This window comes from Triturus cristatus, chromosome 7 (genome assembly GCF_964204655.1).
Source record: "Triturus cristatus chromosome 7, aTriCri1.1, whole genome shotgun sequence".
In the NCBI taxonomy this organism is placed as follows: domain Eukaryota; kingdom Metazoa; phylum Chordata; class Amphibia; order Caudata; family Salamandridae; genus Triturus; species Triturus cristatus.
Genome location: NC_140590.1, coordinates 1726013377 through 1726034834, shown reverse-complemented (window position 1 = coordinate 1726034834; position 21458 = coordinate 1726013377). Strand labels below are relative to the sequence as shown.

Sequence of the window (21458 nt, the reverse complement as noted above, 5' to 3'; positions counted from 1 at the left end):
GAATGAAAAACTAAAAGGATATGCCAAATTTTCTATATTTAGCTCGGAGATATGAAATATTGATTCTCTGAGCTAGCTGAAGTGAGATATTAAGGCAAAGATTCCAGTCAATAAAGGACTTTACACACACACCTGCTAATGACTTAGGGGCTGATTCTGAGTTTGCGGGTCCGTGGAACCCAGTGTGGCACTGCAGTGGCTGTGCAGTCTGCCATATCCTGAGCTTGGTGGTGGATTACCACAACGACGAGGGATCTCTCATCCCTCAGAGGTGGTGTGGCCGTCTGAGGCCATAATATGCTTGGTGGTGCCGCTGCAGCACTACCAAGCATATTATGAGTTTCCTCACTGCCCTCCTTATTATGGCAGTGAAAAGATGGCAGTAAGGAATCTTAGAGGGCCCTAGATGGCCCCCTGGTGCCTCAGTGCAAGTGGGTGCAAGCAAGGGGGAACATGGTGTGCCCCCGTCTTTCTGCACCCCCAGTTCCAGCACGCCATGGACTTTACAGTCCAGGCTATGCTGCAACATACCGTGGCAAGGCCATGACACTGCCTTCCTAATGCTCTACTATGAGCCTTTGAAAGGCAGTGCCATGAGCCAGTTACGACAGGACCTCCTGCCTGGATTACAACTTGTAATCTGGCCAGTGGTAAGGTTTGAAGGTGTGGGAGCAGGATGGTGGTGTGCCGCCCGCTCCCACACCGCCAAACTCAAAATCAGGCTATTAGTCTCATTACCAAAAGGTGCCTCCCTTCATGCAATACCTTGAGATTAGTAGGCATTCCCTATGTACTTTTAGTTTTGAGAGGATCTTCAGTAGTAGTGTGTAGTACACTTGCACACCTGTGCTTAGTTTAAAAATATCTCATTTACTAAAGGTTTTTCACACATTTTACTTTTTATTTACCATGATCTTTCATCGAAGTTTTACCATAGGATTTCTAACAACAGTTAGTATTTTGAGACACCCCCAAATCATGATTCATAAAAACATCACAGTAATAAAACACAATATTAAAAAAAAAATTTAAATCAGTCTTTAACATATTTAACAGGAATGTCAATGCAGCGTTTCAGCAGGTTCAAAGATTTAACCAAACTTCTTCAGGACATAGATAATGATTACAAATCTATTGCACATACTTCTTGGTCCCAGGTAACTCATGTCTCATTAGATTTCTCATACTTTCTTTAGGGATGAGTAGTCTTCATAACCATTGTTAAACCACCCAATTTCTCAGCATATAATCTCCATGTTGTTACTCTCTTTATCCTTTCACTTCTAGTGCTAGATTGACATTGCGTTGCATGGCCTGAAGAGGTCTTTAGACTCTTTAGTTAGTCAATTCACTTTAGACCTCTGCTCTTTAATGTTATAACCTCGCCTGGAGCTCAGTTTAATGCCTGCGTTTGTGCCAGTCCAGTATATTCTATTACCCCCTTCTTTTTCTTCTGGATTTTAGAAAACCTCAGTCAGCAGGAGTATGAATATTTGTAGTTTTAGGTCTCCATATCAGTGTGCATTTCATTCCCCATTGGTAAAATCGGGATTTTCTTGAATTTAAAATGGATGAAACTCATGCTGTGTCAATAATCCTGTTAAATATGGTCATGATTGGTTTTTATCATTTGTTTTTTTAATAGTGTTTATTATTATTGTGATGTTTTTATGAATCGTGATTTGAGGGGTGTCTCGAAAAGCAAACTGTTGTGAGAAATCCCATGCTCAAACTTCAATGTAAGTTCATGTTAAATATTGAGAAAATATCAGAATGAAGTAAAATTACTACATTATTAAATTAAAAAATGACATTAAATTATTTTGGCTGTCATCCATATTGTTGATCTTCTCACCTGCAAACACTTTTTAAACATTTTGATCACACATTTTGCAATTTTTATGAAAGCAATAATTTCACTTAAAATACAGAAGAATGCACGCACAACACAGTTAAACATTGTTGAATTCAGACATAATTCTTTTTATATTTTCAAAATATCAAATGTATTATCAGGCTTGGTATGTAACATTTAAAGTGCATTTACAATAAGCTGTAAATTATTGTATTAAATAAATACATGCAATCTTTTATGTCCCTCTCAAGAGTATTTTGTAAATTATACATTTATGGATAAACAATATTTCCGTTACTCACATATGACAGTAACATGTATTATATTGTAATTACAAGATTGGCATAGTTGTTGTGCCGTCTCTGCTTCTATTTTTATTTCTGATTATTCATGCAAATGTCGTGGTGTTTCACAAAATATGTATGTTGAATTGATGTTACGTGTGCCTTTTTTTTATTAAATCATCGACTCAATATCCACTTCAAATTAATATGTTTGTATTCGTTTTTTTCAAACATTATTTGCATATTACTAAATTATTTACCCAGTGAATACCAAGACTGCTATAGCTTTAAAAGTTCTCTCTATTTTCAGCTCCTGCTGTATCTCCTATTTGCAATTTTCTCTCCAGGATACTGGGGACTATGGTGCTGTGTCTGCTTGGTGTGGTGATTGCCCAAATGATTCTGAGTAAGTGGGTATTAGCTCATTTATAATATTATTCTAGACAACACCCCTTTCTTTCAAATGATAAGTGAAGGACAAATACATATGTTATATCCAGTTGGTTTGAACAGCAGAATAAAGATGACCTGTTTTCAGTACAGAAAAGTGAATGAAAGTAACATATATTAAATACATTTAAGATGTGCAATTTACTTTTGGAAAAACAATTAGCCTGGCACATAAACTACAGTAAAAATTATAATCATCTTATGGTGATGTAAAGAATATTGAATGGGAAAAAGGAAGCAGGCTAGTCTATGATGGAGCAGCTTAAATGATGGATGACAAAACCTATAAATTTCATGAGTTCGCTAGGTATAGGACTTAACAGCCCACAGAAAGCTGCCAATGAAAATGAGTTCTAATTGTAGTTGAATTTTTTGTAAACAAGGGTTACCAAGTAAGTTTGTGTTTATTTTAATATGCATTTGTCAAACCCATAGGATTTATTTAATTAAGCGCAATTGTTTTGATTGCTGATGATATGATGCTCAATAGTTAATCCCTTAAGGAAGTATGAATAGCATGTAAAATGAATTGGGTGGGTAAAATACAGCATTATTGATCAAATGCATTTGGACACATAATTGAACCATCTGAGCAAGTATGTGATGGACAGTGGAGCATGTTTAAGGAAATTCATTGTTAACACAAAATGAAGACATTTGCTAGAGATAAATCGTTAAAAACAATTATACATGAAGTGGACATCAGTGTTTCAGAGGGAATAACAATTTAAATTTAGAATTAAATACATACGATGCATAAGACCTGTGAGTTGAAAGAAGGCACCAGGATTGTGACAAGGGCCAACTGTGACTTTTAGTATGATTTTAAGGTCATTCCGCTGCAATGATTGGACATATTTGGAGCACCTGGAAAACATTTAATAGGTTACAAAACCAATGGAGATTACAGTGTACCCACAGGATAATATATTTGTTGGGTAATTTCAGAAAGTGTCCAGCTGATGGTTAGTGCTTAAAGAAGGAAGTGTATTCATCCAAAGTTAAAAACTCATATTATGCTTGGGACAAGATTAAGTCAAAGCAAAAAAAAAATATACTTTCTTAAGCCATTGTTACAAGTCAGGCAAAACAGTGTGTGTGTTTTCTCCGTGTGTGAGAACTAGCCCTCATTTTACCATGCAGTAATGGTAACTTTGCATGAGGCTTTGGCTACAGCACCATGCAAGCCTCATTCCATGTTTAATTTTTTTTCTGACACAGACGGGTATACAATCTTCCCCTGCCAGAAATCAGCTATCCCTCGACTAATCACCCCAATCCCTCCTCTCGTTCTCAGACCTACCCAGAGCTTCCCTCATGGTCTTACCACCGGATCAGAGCATGTGGGAAATGTATGTATTCAAATCCAATGGAAATGGGAAATTCAGTGCAGTATAACAAACTGAAAACCAGTCCCACAAGGCAATTCCACAATCCATAGAGCTTCACTTGTATTTTCATCATAATATTAATAATAATCGTATATTTTGGGACAGCCCTTATAACACAGCAGAGCAGTATGATGAAAAAACATTTTAAGTTCTTTAAAGATTTATGCAAAATAAAAAACAGATGACATCAAAGTGCGGTTACCTTACTATAAAAAGCAATAAAAACATTAAATGAGATACAAAAGTAAAAAGATGAAACATTGTCCTACAACAAATTGTAAACCTGACGTAGAAACCAATTATACATCAAGGTGGAGAGTGTCACAGTCAATCATAGGATATTCAGAGGGTCAAACAGGGAGATTGTTCAAAATAGCAAACATTGGGGATATCCAGAAGGGAGAAATTAGCTGAATAAATAAGTGCAACAATCCATAAACACTTGATAAATGGGAGTGAGAATACAACATTTCTCTATCTGGGTTCAGATTTATGAATAGCTTTCTTTCTTAAAGCCCAAGCGATACACACATTTTCATAATACTTAGATAGATTTACTGTAATGTAATGATGAATTCTCATGCAGATTTAGTGTTTCCCCAGGAACATTGGGCCTGGTTATGAGGGCGGTCGGACAAGATTCCGACCGTCATCCTGTCGGGAACGGGACCGCCCGACTAGCTGACAGCGGTCCCGCCATCGGGATTAGGATGCAAACACCTTCAAGGTGGTCGCAATGTGTATATTATCTATTGCGACGTGTGCTGCAGCACACGCCAGAGTCCAAAATAAACTATGCCATGCGGTGCCTGCCAAAGGGTGCTGGGATATGTATTGGGGCACCATAGGTGCCCACCAGGCACCCATATCGGAGGGCCAAGGCGGGCCCGCTACAGGGCCCCAAGTCACTTTCCGCCTGCCTTTTCATGGAGGGTTTCCACCATGAAACGGCCGGAGGAATGGAATATTGTAATCCCTACGGCAGTGCCTGAGCAGACACCACCACAGTTGTAGGGATTGCAGTGCCTCTGACGCACTGACAGGCTCCTTGAGCTCATCGGATGCATGGCGGTTGGTCTCTCTGCCCTCCCTCCATCTGCCCACCATTATAATGCGGCAGGAGGTCTTGCAGGGTCCGATGGTGGTGGGACCGCCACCGACAGCCTGACAGTGGCAGACCCACCGCCATCACAATGAGGCCCAAAAATTCAGAACGATGGCCTCAGCTGGGAAAATTAGTTCATTTGTTGAACATGACAAGATGATATTTCTGATATGTACAAACCATCTAAGAAAGCAAAGTGCTGTTTGCTGGAGACAAAAATGAGAACAATGCAAGGCTTGCGTTTGTGGATACTGGCAATGATACACTGCTATTTTACTGAAATTAGAAGCTGGCATATATTGCCAGGGAATGTTATCTGTAAAAATATATTGGTGGCACATGAGAACACAATGAGTGTTTTTACTGAAAATGATGTGGTTTTATTTTGGGAAAAATTGAGTGCATTTCATAAATACACAAAATTGACTTTAACAAAAATAACAACTAATATTCTGGGGCCACCTTCTTGCTGATATGCACTTTTTCTGTCTCATGCAAAGGCATTACATAGTCTCTTGATGCTTTTTTCACCTTATTATCACCAGATACATCTATACATGTTGAGGTCTAAGATTGTATAATTAGGGAGTCTAAGTGATTTTCTGTTGTCTAAACTTGGGAGGCTGTACAGCCTGAACTGTAGCTCTGTTTTTCTAAGCAATAACATTGATCAGCCTTGGGTATTGTGTCTATGTATTGATGTTAAGAGATTTGTTTAAATCTTCATATTCACATAATGACCCTTACAAGTAGATTGTCCGTCATACTGAATAATAGAGGTCCAAGAATTTATCTGGAAGAGGCATAATCGTAATCTGAAAGAAAGCAGGGCCTAAAAGTGAAGTAGATGTTTTATACGGTTTCTAAAAACAATAGGGATCCCGCTACTTTGGCGGGGGTCCTGGCGGCTTCAAGACCGGCCCTTACTCCCGACCTTGAGGGGAGTCTTGCGGGCTTTACGAATTGGTTAGCTAAGTCTATGTCTCTGCTTGCTACTCCAACTTCATCTAGATTTTCGATAGCCTCACCGTCGAATCACTGGTTTTCTTCTGATTTGCACCTGCTTAAACAGGAATGTAAAAAACTTGAACGGATTTGGCGTCGCAGTGGCTACTGTGTCCCTCGGCCAAGGCCGCCCTTAGGGGCAGACAAAAAATCTACTATTCGGCCATTTTTCAGGCCAAAAAACAATATTTTACAGCCCGTATCTAGCAGGCCCGTAACAATGCCAAGGAGATTTTTCATATAGTTCAGAGTTTTACGTCTCCTACAGCTCAAACGTGTATTCGCCCGGCCACGGCTGACTGGTGCAATACTTTGTCTAGTTTTTTCCTAGATAAAATCTGTCTGATTCAGAAGACCTTCGCTTTGTGTGCGGATTCTCCTGTGGCCGCGGGGCCTGTTGTGCCACCGCAGGGTGCATTAAAACACGTATTGTCAGCTTTTGCCCCTGTGGATCTGGTCAGCTCTCTGAAGATCCTCAAGGGCTTGAAGTCCGGTTCTCCCACGGATCCCTGCACGGCGAGATTGCTGGCAGCAGTAGCGAAGATCATTAACCCTGAGGTTAACGCTATTATTAATGCCTCCCTTGGTGAGTCTCGGGTTCCGTTGGAGTGGAAACAGGCCAAAAATCTTCCTTTGCTGAAGAAGCCTACTCTCGACTCCCTGATTCCCGGGAATTACCGCCCAACTTCTCTTCTTCCCAGCTTAGCCAAAGTCTGTTAGAAGGTGGTTACCAGACAACTCACTGAGTTTGTGGAAAAATCTGATGCTTTGCATCCAGCGCAGTCTGGGTTTCGGGCTTCCTACAGTACGGAGACAGCGCTGGTTGATATCTCTGAAGCTATCCGTGATTGCTTAGACGCTGGTGGCAGAGCAGCTATGGTTATGCTCGATCTGTCGGCTGCGTTCGAAACGGTCCCGCACTCCAAGCTGCTCACCCGCCTCACGGAGATCGGGGTCTCTGGTTTGGCTTTGGCTTGGCTGAGGTCTTTCTTGGAAGGGCGGGTTCAACAGGTTTGGCTGCCCCCTCTTTGCAGGAGGTTACTACAGGTGGTCCTCAGGGTAAACAACCTTTACAACGCAACTTTTACAACGCACTACCATTACAACGAAACTTTGACAACGCAAGTGGATTTACAACGCATGCTTTTACAACGCAAGTCTTTACATCGACTTGCGCTAGATGGCGTGCTAACATTACAAATAGTGTAGTTTACTATCCCAACACCTTCCCTACTGTTAAGTAGACTGGAGTTGGAATAGTAAATTACACTTTTCTAATGTTAGCACGCCATCTAGCGCAAGTTGATGTAAAGACTTGCGTTGTAAAAGCATGCGTTGTAAATCCACTTGCGTTGTAAAAGTTTTCTTGTAACAGCACGCGTTGTACTGACTCGCGTTGTAACGTCATACATCCGTTCCTCAGGGGTCTTCCCTTAGCCCCCTTCTTTTTAACATCTATGTTACTCCTTTGGTCTTTTTGGCCGAGGAGCTGGGGGCTAAGGTGATAGCATATGCTGATGACACCCAGCTCCTCTTCACATGGGGTAAGGGTGCTGACTCTGTACTGCCTGTGCAGAAGTGCTTGTCTTCGGTATTTGTGTGGCTTTCTAGGGCTCAACTCAAGTGTAACGAAGACAAATCTGAGATCCTTCTTTACGGCAACTTTCCCCTGGACTTCAGAAGTAGGATCTGGCCTCCTGGATTTCCCCTTCCTTCGTCTAATGGGAAATCCGCAAAAAATCTAGGAGTTTGGTTTGAGGACAATCTCTCCTTCTCTGTTCATGTGAATAAGATTTCAGACTGTTGTTTTGGTCTTCTTTAAACACTCAGGAGTTTTCTCCCTCTCCTCCCTAGGTCTGCCAAAGAAACGGTTATTCGGGCATTATTTTTGTCCCGCTTGTACTATGCTAATGCCCTGTATGTTGGCATCCCTGGCTACTCTATGAATGAACTGCAGGTGATCCAGACTGAGGCCGCTAGGCTGCTTCTTGGAATCGCTAGAAGAAGCAGTATGTGTGTTCATCTTCGCACCCTGCATTGGCTGCCCGTGGCTGAGAGGGTCAAATTTAAATCTTTGGTAATTGCTCACCGGGCTCTTTACAATCAGGGTCCCATCTATCTGCAGAAATGCTTCTCCTTTTATGTCCCGTCTAGATTGCTACGTTCTTCAGCTCTTCTGTTGGCTATAGTGCCACGTTTCTCTCGCTCCAAATTGGGGGGCGGCTCTCTTGCTGTTAGAGCCTCTCAGGCTTGGAATGCTCTTCCATTTCTCTTGCGCAATACTCAAGATCCGCTCCTTTTCAAGAAACTATTAAAAACTCACTTGTTTCCGTAATGGCTGGCCTTATGTTGAATTTCCTCTTGCCTCCGCGCTGGGACACTCTTTGGAGTAGCTATTGCGCGCTATAAAAGGACTTAACATAACATAACATATAACATTGCATTTTGAGGTTATTTGAATTGCCTGTAAATCATGTGTTTTGAAGTTAACCCTCATGGAGGTAGCTGGTCTTGTTAAGCTCATGAAATTGAAGTAGGATATTTCTTCCTTACCAGTTTTTAAGTTCAGCGTTCCAACTGTGTTGAGGACACTGTCTCCTAGCTGAGAACATTGTATTTATAATTATATTATTTTATCAAGTAGTGAGGTCACACATAAAAAACTACTTAACAAAACAAAGTTAAGATAAAAATAGACCAATTAATACATCTTGTTGACTGTACAGGTAACAAGAGGGGTTCTGTCTTTAGTTACATAATAGATGGTCCACTACAACACCATGTATCATCAAAAACATCTGGTTGAAACATGGACAATGTCTGTTGATACTGGGGAAGGTGGAAACATGTTGATGCTACATCCAGCATCTCTTGCCACCAATTTGTATCCAGTCGGGTGGCAGGTGAGTGATTTCCAGTGCTTAGTCAGTTGATCAGTCAACATGGAACTGAGATATAATTCATCATGACAGTTGTTTAATTACACTAAAGCGAAACCATGCTGGGTGAAAATCAATGGGCCTTTTAATTCATTGCAGTTTTGACTGAAGCACATTGCTGGAGTTGATAAGTTCATCAATAACATATACACAAAAAAAATTCTTCCATATATATGTGGGTTTATGCATGGTCCTTACAGTAGAGCTACAAGTCAAAGTACATGTAAAATAGTCCACACATAAATAAAAACACAGTGAACAGTCAAAATATTCCTAGTTTTCATAATGGTAACAAGAATGTAGACGGCAGCCAGAAGTTCATTTCCGTCACAGTAATGCAGCAGCCACTCGAAATGTGTTTCAGCCCCTAAATAATGTCTATAGCATAAGCAGTTAGTAAGTAATCAGTCAGATGAGATTGACATAATTAATTAGCTGAGTCAATGGGTGAGTTGATTTCAGTGTTCCCATAGTTTTTGGCTAAGGCCCAGTGGCATAGACACAATTGTGGTTTTCAAAGAATGCATGCAGGCAATCACAAAGTCAGGTCAGAAAATAGAGTTTAAAAGCATAGGAAATAAATTGTAGGTTCAAAACGTCTGGGAAGAGCATTCCACTGACACCCTACAATCAGCTGAGTTAAAGATACATTGCAGTGGTAGTGTGCCTCAGAAAACAAGGTTGGTATAACATGGCATACGAGGACCTTAAAAGCCTCATAAAGTCTCTCCTGTCAGTATACAATGTTGAGAAATTCAAAGTGCACCTCCATGTAGAACTTTATGCCACCATATGTAAGAAGTTTTGTTCTGCTCTCCAATGTGGTGAATACGTTGAAGATGAGGAATCTACTGATAATAGTATTCAAAGACAGTTCTGAAAGAAAATATATTATTCATTGGGGTGAATGTGAGTCCACCCAAAATAACGAGTCAACAAACTTGTCAGGTCAATCACACTGTTTCAGAAATTAAACCTGGGCTGAAACCCTGATAGCTATGGCACAGAGCAAACAGGCTTAGCTTAGGAAATGTTTACATTATTAAGCAGTAATAAAGCATTTAAAAAGTCTAAACATTGTCCATTAAAAATCCTTCAACCTATTTTCAAAAATGAAGAAAACATTAACAACAAAAGTGACACCAAAATGAACTTCAGATAGAAAAAAATCAGAACCAGACACAGGCAATCTCTGCTCATTGCTTTTGAATTATTTTGTTTGATGTTCATGGATTAATTAATTTTGATTTATATATATGAACTTTGGCCCCAGGATGGTTATCTTTTCATTTGAAATGCATATAATTAGCGGTTCCAACTACCATGCATACAGATGAGGAGCCAGTGAGTATCCCTGCCGCGGACCGCTGGAGATGGAAAACCCACTTCAAACTCATTAAATAACATTTTCTTGATGAGACGAATCCCCACTCCACACAATAGGAAGCTCTCCCAACATCTCAAGATTCCTTTGCCCACTCTACCAAGGTAGCTGTTATATTAGTATATACAGTGGTAATCCTTTCAATAATAAACATTTGTTGTCAGGCAGACACTGATTGGGGCATACATTCCGATGATCATTGGACCATAAATCTTCGCATCAACATTTAGTATTGAAACTGGTGACCAGCTAGGGGTCTTTGTTTGTTTTTTGTTCGATGATAGAAACTGTCTTTGTAATATTCCAGGGTGAATGGGGAAACATGTTAGAATTGACGATCTTTTGCATGGTGTTACCCCAATACTTTTGCCTTCTGTTGCTGATCCCTTTTAGATTGGCCATAGAACCCTATGCACTTTACCTCTTCCAACCAGTGGTAGTGTGTGTGTGCCTTCCTTTTAAAAAAATGTTAAAATTGGTATAAACCATATTGGCACATTTCATCTGCCTTAAGTAAGTAGTATATTATACAACCTCTATCAAGGGCATGCAAATTAAATGCTACTAGTGGAATGTAACACTCATTGTGCCATCCACTAAAGTAACACTGTAAAATATGGCTCCAGGCTGGCCACTGCAGCATGGGTATGCAGTTATAAATTGCAATTTCAACCTGCCAAAATAAACTTTTTGCCAGGCCTAAACCTTCCTTTTTAATGCTTATAAGTCATCCCAAAGGAAAGTCTTAAAAGCCCACAGAGCAGGGTGCATGGTATTTAAAAGAAGGGCATAGAAATGTAATGTTTTACACGTTCTAGCAATAAGAAACATCCAAAGTCATTTTTCAATGTGGCAAAGATATCTATGCCCTCAGGTAAACAGAGGGCTACAGCATAACAACTAATGCATAATTGCAGTCTGGGGACAGCTAGAGAAATAATTCAATGACTCATTTTAATTGGATTTTAAAATCCAACTTAATGGAGTGCAAAAGGGTGCAATGGAAAACTCAATAATTTTGGGTAACAGAAATGGTGATGAGGCTCCCTGTTTAAGGGACGGCATACATTTTGTAAAAAGTTTCTTTCGGAAGTCTTCTGGCATGTGGTCAAATGCTTCCCATTTCGGAGTGATTCTATGTCAGGACCGGAGTCTCAGGTTATGCTTCTCTTCCTTTACTGCAAATTTCTCAAAACACCAGCAAAGAACTTTTAACCTATAAAACTACATTACCGATAAAACCACCCACAAATCAGGGCCCACAAACCCTATAATAGTACACACAGAGAATAGCTCTTCCTCTTTCTTTGATGCTGCAGCCACAAGATAAGACACTTTTGCTTTTTACTTCTAAAGTTATATAAACATGCACCTGTATATGCATTTCAGACCTTGATGTGTTGTCAGTTCTACAAAATGTAATCCAAATAGTGGCTGTTATTGTTCAAAGCATTTCTCCATGTTCTAGCTCCCCAAACAGTGCTCACGGTTCCCTGTTCCAAGCACTTCCTGTTTTTATCGCGAGTGTTAGCCAACCTGCCCCTGTGCGGCCTCTTTCACTCTGGGAGCGTTGCACAATTACCGCTTACAACTAGATATAATACGAGCTTGGCCTCACCTCGATCACTGCTTTCCCAACGAGTGCACCGTCTTGAATTATTGGCCAACAATTGTTACTGGCAATGAATTATATTGATATATTTTCTAGCCCACATATTACTAGGGCCCCTCCAGCTACACCCCTCGTGGCCGAGTCCACTGAGGGTTGTAAACAATTTTTGGGACTGCCGCCTCAAGGTACATGTGCCTCCTGTAAACTCACTGCCCTAATTCCTGGGGGCCCCCCTAAGTGTACTATGTACTCCCCCCAAACCCTAATGTATAATTGGGGTGTCTACTTATCTCAGCTATGGATCACTCAGGCTCTCACCCCTCTGAGCCTTTCTCTGAAGAGGGGCATTTCATAGGGGAACAACTAGCAGGGGCCCTTGATTCTTCAGGCCAGCACTCAGTTAACAGGTCCTTCGCCTTAGCCCTTCATCCCTTCACCAGACAGCTTTGCAAAATAGCAGAGCTTATCCCCATTCCTCTCCCTCCGCTTACTGATGATCTCCTTACACCTGGCCCCTCAATGCAACCACTCCACCCCTCCTATGCAAGACTCTGACAAGAGCTCCCACTCAGACACAGACTAAGGTACTTCGGGATCCCCCTTTTCTGACTTAGACCCATCCCTCCTAAGAAAGAGACAACTGCATTTCCCCCCCAGCCCCTTAAGACCCTCTTATGGAAGACCTCCTATCTTTTGACCCCGCAAGATAGTCCATCACTCTTCCTCAGAGTAGTAACCTTGCTCAGAAGTAGCTGACTGCATGCAATGAAGCCTGCACAAGGGTTTTGACAAAGGCATGAAAGCTAGACTCTGAACTGAGTTTCCTTGACCTACCTACCTTGTGGAGTAGTGTGGCTCACTGGTTAGAGGCAGCAGACCTGGAAGCAGAGGACGGCCCGGGACCAGGGTTCAATTCCCGATGCGGCAGGGTCGTGGACCAGGACCAGCGGACTTGATAATTCTCGCCTCGGTGCCTACTCTAACCAGGGATCACACTCGGCAACTCTGGGCATTAGCTTGCCTCATCTCCACAACGGCCCCCCACATTCGCTGGGGATGCCTGGTTTCACCTTGGAGATACCCAGGGGGACCATCTCACAGGGATAGCCAGGACAGGTTCCGCAGCGGTCTACAGCGCCACGACGCCTTGGCAGCAGTGCGCTTTACAAAAAACACATACATTTACATTTACCTTGAAAGGCAAGGCATCTGAAACACCAGAATTTGACCCTAGTATAAATAGTTTTTTGAAAAGATTCTCCAAAGTTATCAAGAAGGTCTTTGAAAAGGCATGGTGCTTTTGACTTGTCTTCTACACATTTCGAGACCTCTGGCAGAAACCCTCAAGATGGCAGTCGATGACAAAAATTCAGGAACCCCCATCAATAGTGGGTTGGGCTCAGCGTGCCATCAGCAAACCTTGCAATGCCAATTGTGCTTCCTCCACAGAGCATGGAAAATCCATATTGAAGAGGATAGGTCCTAAGTTCACAAAATCGGCCTCGGTTAAAGACTTGGACAAGTTTGTCAATACGTTTACAGCCCTGGATAAGGCCCAATATTCTATCAAAAGTTTTTCAGTCTGGCCTTTCTACCAGGGCTGGGCGATTAAGTGGCTGCTTGCCTGGCTGAACCTCCTACATGGGTTTTCAACATTTCTGTGAGGCTAAATGACACCACAACTGGCAAGAGACCAGTAGAGGTGCATTCTTCCCAGCAGGTTCCCATTTTTGGAGAGGCATACAAGGCAGGGGCAGCTTCCGAACTAACACCTACAATTTTCTCCAGGGCTCCCCTACAGGTGAGGTTGAGCCCTCCTTCAGGAATGAGATTGGGATGCCTTATCAGTCACTTACTTCCCAGCTGGACTCACATCACTCAGGATGCATAGGTCCTTTCAACAGTCCAGGAGTATCAGATTAGGGGCCATATTATCAAGGAACGGCGATAACATTATCGCCGCTTTAGCGGTAGGAAACTGCCACTAAAGCGGCAATAATGGGCTTGATAATATGCCCTGGTGTGAACCTGGGCTTCTATGGGAATAGCACCCCATCTCCGGGACATCATTAACAACTCCTTCACATCCGCCACATTCCCGGAGAGCTGGAAGCATGCAGAGATCAGCGCCCTCCTGAAGAAACCCACCGCGGACCCCACAGATCTCAAGAACTTCCGTCCCATCTCGCTCCTCCCCTTCCCCGCTAAAGTCATTGAGTACCGTCAACAAACAGCTGACCACCTTCCTCGAGACGAATGGCTCCCTCGACCCATCGCAGTCCGGATTCTGAGCGAACCACAGCACCGAGACCGCCCTCATCGCAGCCACCGACGACATCAGGACCCTGCTCGACAACGGTGAAACTGCCGCCCTCATCCTCCTCGACTTGTCGGCTGCATTCGACACTGTCTGCCATCGCACCCTGACCACCCGCCTCCACCACGCCTGGATCCAAGGGAAGGCCCTGGAATGGATCACCTCCTTCCTCTCCGACAGAACTCAGAGAGTCCGTCTCCCGCCCTTCCGTGCAGCGGCCACCAAGATCATCTGCGGCGTACCCCAAGGATCCTCGCTCAGCCCCACCCTCTTCAATGTCTACATGAGCCCCTTTGCAGCCATCGCACGCAAACACAACCTCAACATCATCTCCTACGCCAACGACACCCAACTGATCCTCTCCCTCACCAACGACCCCGCCACCGCCAGAGCCAGCTTCCAGGAAGGAATGAAAGACGTCGTGGGATAGATGAAGCTCAGCCGTCTGAAACTGAACTCCTGATCCTCGGACCATCCCCCTCCACCTGGGATGACTCCTGGTGGCCCCCTGCTCTGGGCACCACCCCCAAGCCCACAGACCACACATGCAACCTGGGTTTCATCCTTGACTCCTCCCTCACGATGACCAAGCAAGTCAACGCCGTTACATCTTCCTACTTCAACACCCTCCGCATGCTCCGAAAGATCTTCCCGTGGATCCCCACTGGTACCAGGAAGACAGTCACCCAGGCCCTCATCACCAGCCGACTGGACTACGGGAACGCCCTCTACGCTGGGATCACCGCCAAACTACAGCAAAGACTCCAGCGCATTCAGAACGCAGCTGCTCGACTCATCCTGGACATTCCCCGACACAGCCACATCTCTGCTCACCTGAGAGACCTGCACTGGCTCCCCGTCAGCAAGAGGATCACCTTCAGACTCCTCACCCACGCACACAAGGCTCTCCACGACGCGGGCCCCAAATACCTCAACACCCGCCTCACATTCTACACACCTACCCGCCAGCTCCGTTCCGCCAGCCTCGCCCTCGCCACCGTCCCACAGATTCACAGAACTACCACCGGAGGAAGATCTTTCTCCTACCTGGCGGCCAAGATGTGGAACTCCCTCCCCACCCCCCTTCGACTGACCCAGGACCATCTCTCCTTCAGGAAGCACCTCAAGACCTGGCTTTTCGAGCAGTAGCGGCACCCCCCTCCCAGCGCCTTGAGACCCTCGCGGGTGAGTAACGCGCTCTACAAATGTCCTGATTGATTGATTGATTGGTAGTTAACCAAGTTGATGAGACCAGTGGTTGTGTTTTTAAGATCTCAGGGTTTTCATCTCATAATTTATCTGAAACAAAGTTCTCTGATTAGCCCAGGACAGACTCCTTCAAGTGACTCCCTTATCATGGCCCATTTCTCGCCATCATCAACTGGGATTGTTGTTAAACTAGAAGAAATCTAAGCTGATTCCATCTCAGTCAGTAGGGTTTCTGGGCTTCCTGATCGGTTCTGTGATGGTGCAGTTATTTAAAGCGCAAGTTGAGGAAAATCATTGACAAGAATTAGGGTCTCTCTTAGACAGGTGGCCAGAATATTGTGACTTCTAGCTTCCTGCATTCAAGCTTTTTTCTCTGGCCCCTTCACTACTGATCTGTCCATCGCTTCCATATCAGTTATTGAAAAGAGGCCTGTCGTATTCTGACCTGGTCTCCTTCTCCCAAGAGACCAAGAACAAAATGTCCTTGTGGCTTCATCATATGGAAGCCTGAACCTCCAGGGCAATATTTGGTTCCTAGCTGTACACCATTATTGAATCAGATGTGAGCAAGTGGGGACGGGGAAACAGATGCATCCACGGGGATAAGGTGGTCCTGGGAGAAACTGGATCTTCACATTAACTATCTAGAGTTGTTTCTCAGGATCCTATGCAATCAAGACCCTCTCCCCCTTTGAAGCTGAGTTGTTGTAGCCTCCTCTGGATGGACAATGTCTCAGTGATCTAGCATGTCAACAAGTTAGGGGGCACCAGATCAAAAATGTTGATTGAGATTGCCAAGGATTTTTGGCATTACTGCCTCTAGCAGAAGATCTTGGTATTTGCAGAACATATGCCTGGTCAGTCCAATGTGATAGCTGATTGGAACCCCAGGTTTCGATGGGATGCCAGTGATTGGAAGCTTCATACTCACATGATTCTGTAGTTTCAATATGTCTGGGGCCCTTTGTAGATCAACCTCTTTGCCTCTCACTTTGACCCTCAAGTTCCTCAGTTCTTCAGTTGGCATTTAGGCCCACTGATCTGGAGACAAATTATTTTCTGAATGACTAAACCAAAGGTCTTGATTACGCATTTCCACCCTTCATGATGATCCTGCAGATAGCAGCTCAAGTGAGGAGACAGGGAGTGAATCTGATTCTTGTGGTCCCATTCTGGAGAGCGTAGTTGTGGTTCTACTAATGTGTCTGATTGGTGAGCTGCACCCTATGGTTCCGCAGGGCTCTCCACAGCTCATTGCGTAGCATTTTTCCAGAGTCATTGGCAAGTGTTTGGACTTGCAGATTAATCGAAATTCTTCATCCACCAGTCTCAGGCTCCTGGTACCCTTAAATGCTATACTTCAGCATGGTGTTGGTTGGTTCGTCGATGTGATTCACAATAAGTTGATCCTGTGGTGGCTGGTTCCTCCCATGTAATTAATTTCCTTTCTCTGCTTGCCTCTGATGGCCTGTGTTACAAGTCAGTGAATAATAATCAGTCACCTATTTCTACTAGTCTCCTCCCTATTGATGGTAAGCCTTTAGACTAACATCCCTTGTTGTAAAGAAATTTGAGGGATTTGAGTTACTAATCATTCTCTTCCTCGGTACTCGGGGCTATGGGATGTGAACTTGGTCTTGCAGTTCCTTCAAAATTGGCCCAATAATCGGGAACTATCCAGAAAGCAACTGTTGAGCCTGGTATCCTGTAGACTCATTTTGGATGTGAGAACACTCACTATTGCATTTAGAGTATTCTCACCCAATGGGGTGTCCTTTCAGATTACTAAATGTACCAAGACAATGACAAGATGTATTTCATATGCATATTTTCCTGTGAATGCTAAGTTGTGTGTAGTTTGAGGCTTATGAGTCTGTCAACCAGCGTTAGAAGGGATCCTAATGCTCAAAGTTTGATTGATCTTCAGGAACCATTTGGTACTGTCTGCTACTTAAGCCAGATGGGTTAGGTAACCTAATGGCTGAAGCGGAAGTGGATGTGAGTGCTTTTAGTCAAAGCTCTTTCAGTCAGGGGTGCAATGGATTACAAATTATTCACATTAGGTTCTCGTATGGAGGACATTATGAGGGCCGCTGAGTGGTCCTTTGACCTCATGTTTGAGTGATTTTATCATAAACCTATTGTTAATGTGGCAGCTGTGGTGGTGAACAAGTTTTTAACAAGCATAATCTGAACCTCCGGTCATGACCTAGAATGACAAGAATTTCAACCTATAATTTTAAGAATTTTCAATTCTATTAAGGACACAGAGTCGAGGAATATTCCACTCCTGTTTATGCATCTTTGTCATATTTTACTAATGCTGATGTTATCCCTCCCATTGGGGTATTTTGTTGCTTCTGTTTTCCACATATAGAAGATGATCTACCTTGTCTTCTTGTGCAAGTTCAGAGCAGAAACAGGATTGAGAGACACTTCAGCTGAATCAACCAATTTCTGGAATGGATATACCTTCTTGTAGAACAGATCACTGGAGTGTACGATTGATTTAATCTCTTAATTTCTGCATGGATCCTGTTCCTGGTTCCTTTTGGAGTGAATTTTCTCCAGTTTTGTCTTATTGGCTTATTCAGATTGTCAGTTTTTTCGTGACCTATTACATTTAGGGTTTTATTTTTTTCAAATTACCATTTGAAGAGAGGGAGGAACGTTTCACCTTATTGTTTTCAGCTCATGCACATCACAAACGGCACTATGCATTGTGCGAGAGTGCATGTCATTAGAGTTGATTTTGAAGCCGATTGAGTAGAAAATGACTCGAGCTGCAGAAAACCAACGCTCCTGACTGCTCCTGACCGCCGTAGGGGATGCCAAATCTTCCTCGCTCTCGCTGGCTCACATTTTTGGAGTCTTGTGGGAGAAAAATTCCAGCACGTGGCAATTAGTGGATTTTGCCGGAACTCCATGTGAAAGAATAATGAGGACAACCAAAATCCTGCCAATTCTGTGGGCAAAATGAAACATTCCACCCTCTCCTAGTTTTGGGCCGAAGTAAGCTATGAGGGCTGTTTTTGGAGGTGGAACAACAGTGACTACAATGATGTAAGTTTACAAAACATTGATTTTATTGTAAGAAATGGAGGAGTTGTAAACGTAGAGCTTGGATTCATATAGTCAGTTCACAAATTTTCCAGTGAACGGATGGTCATCAAGGAGGATCAGATGCTGCTGGGTATCAGTCCCAGTAAAGCCCTCTACTTTTGGACTTTTAAAATTTTCTGCAATTTGGGTTTCCGTCTGCAGGGTCACCCGGAAAATTGAAGCCAGCCACCGATTGCTGTGGTTTTGACTGCGACCCCAGTCCCCATTGGCTCTCCAGGTAGAATGTTAACAAAAAGTTTCTTAGTCCTCTGTCTTGCAGTTTGTGGACAGGAAGAGCACACTCTAACAGCCAAGGGTCCAGAATCTGGGGGGCCCACTTATGGGTTAGGACACACTACAACAGAGGTCAGCATCAGAGTCCGGGGCCAGTCCAGTTGGACCTGGCCAGCTGTGCAGTTGTAGGGAGAGAGACCTCTGGAAGCTTGTTGTAGCCCTTTAGCGCCAACAGGAGGTCAGCCAACTTTCACTTGGAGTCACCTTTGGGGTACTAAATTCACAGCAAGCAGATCCAATCTTCCTTCAGATTCTTTAGACAGCAGGGCAGTACTTTTTTGATTCTCACCAGGTCCAGGAGTGCTCTGATGAGGGTATTGGGAATGTCACATTATTGCGCAGTGTCAGCCTATGGGTGGCTGAAACTCCAGGCCATTCTCAGGTCAATAGGGTAAATGTTTCCAGGCATGAGCCTGCACAGTTCTGCAGCACCTCCTGTGTGTTTTACTGTAACCAATCCCCGGAGCTCCCCTCTACCTAAATCCAACATTGCGAACCTTTCTTCCCCTGGTCAGAGCTCCCTCTGCCTATTAGAGGAGTGGCTATGTTAATGAGCAAAGCCTCTCTTGTGGTCACTCCAGACCTGTTCTGGGACAGCTCCCTCTCCTACTGGTTTTGGAGACAAGTTGGCTAGAAGGATAAAGGAATGGGCAGATCTAGTGTCAGGTACATTTCCTTGTGATGGGTTAGGACTTTTTGAAGCCTAAATAGTCCTTGGGCATAGCCCCCGGCCATCATCTCAAGGGAAGGAGTGAATCTCCCCTCACCCAAACCCTTTGTCCACTCCCTGTGAGCCTAAAACATCTCACCATAGGGGAGCCATCAGCAGACAGATGACAGTGAATACTGGCAGTAAGGCCCCCAGAGGTCTAGCCAGATTAAACACAACTTTCTAAAAAGTATCTCCTAAATGCCTTCTTTGAATACCGAAAGCCTTAAAGTTAGGATTTTTCTCAGTTTAGGAGTAGTAAAGTTAGGACTCCTAACTTTATGAGTCCTAAATGCCTTTTGTGAATATCAAAAGTCTTAAAGTTAGGATTTTTCTCAGTTTAGGAGTAGTAAAGTTAGGACTCCTAACTTTTAAGACTCCTAAATGCCTTCTGTGAATACCGAAAGTCTTAAAGTTAGGATTTTTCTCAGTTTACGAGTCCTAAAGTTAGGAGTCCTAACTTTACTACTCCTAAACTGAGAAAAATCCTAACTTTAAGACTTTCGGTATTCACAGAAGGCATTTAGGAGTCCTAAAGTTAGGACTCCTAACTTCTGTGAATACCGAAATGAGTAAGTGCCTTCTGTGAATACCAAAATGGTAGTAAGTTTAGGATTTTGTCTTAAGTTAGTTCTGTGAATCGGGCACATAGTCTTGAAGAGACTATGATCCTCACAAAGTGCAGGCATTGTCAATAGGTTGTGTGGCTCCCTGCTTTTCTGCACCTTTCTTGATAATCCAAAATCCTCCAAGTGGCTACTGCATCACAAGCCACATTAGCCTCCAACAAAATACAGGTGGACAGAGAACATCTGATGTCTACCTTCTACTAAGTAGCCACATGTCTGACTGCAGATTTGTTCTCGACAAACTGCTGTGCAGAAAAAACTAGCAGCACCCAGCATGTGCCAGCCAAGAACTGAGTGTGAATTCCAGATCTCTGACACTTTGCATTTCCTTGATAGGGGTCGTTCGTAAGTGGCATAATTCTCTCTAGAGTAATTACTACAAGTCATAATTATGTGTAAACCTGTGAAGCATAATCCATCATTTAGCACTGTTTTCTTAGTTCAAAATGCGCTCGTGTCAAAAATGGGCCAGAGGATGCATTATGCGGTAGGAAAATAGCACTAAATTCTACAGGATACTGACAGCAGTTGCTAGTAGCCAGTCAGTCTCTCTTATTTCAATGTTTCTGTGCTGGTGTGGTAGGATTTTTGCCGCAAATTCTTCTTAATTACTCAAGCTGAAGCAATCGCATAATTTTTGTTATTTTGCATCACAAGAGTAATGTTTTTTTAGACCTATCATCCTTAGGGTGATCTTCCACCAACCTTTTTGTGTGCTTACCTCCAATGTTTACCACTGCTACTTAATTCTAAAGTGCATGGGCAAACATGATGACATTGGTGTATGCACAATTAGTATATTTAATTTACCTGTACGTCCTTGTAAAGTTCGATACCACATACCCAAGGTCCGTAATCTGAATTGTAGGAGTGGGCCTACAACACTGGTTGTGCCACCCACACAAGTAGCCTTCTCAGACCGGTCTCAGGCCTGCCATTGAAGGGCTTGTGTGTTCAGTTTACTGCCACTTAGACTAGGCATTTAAAACTACTTGCCAAGCTATAAACTCCCCTTTTATTACACATAAGGCCTCCATAGGGTAGGCCCTATGGGCTCCTAAGGGTAGGGTGCTGTATATGTAAAAGGTAGAACATGAACTTTTCAAGTTTTACATATCTGATAGTGACAAACAGCTAAATTAATTGTTCACTACTGTGAGGCCTACTCCTCTC

General features: G+C 43.2%; 1 protein-coding gene across 1 annotated transcript in view; it reads left to right on the top strand.

Moving 5' to 3' along the window:
* LOC146812905 (killer cell lectin-like receptor subfamily B member 1B allele A) overlaps positions 1 to 21458 on the top strand; it is a 163958-nt gene that overhangs the window by 45092 nt on the left and 97408 nt on the right. The window contains exon 3 of the mRNA XM_085614637.1: positions 2450 to 2545. Within this exon, the coding sequence (XP_085470763.1) occupies positions 2450 to 2545 (96 nt within the window). The remainder of the gene's footprint in view (positions 1 to 2449; positions 2546 to 21458) is intronic.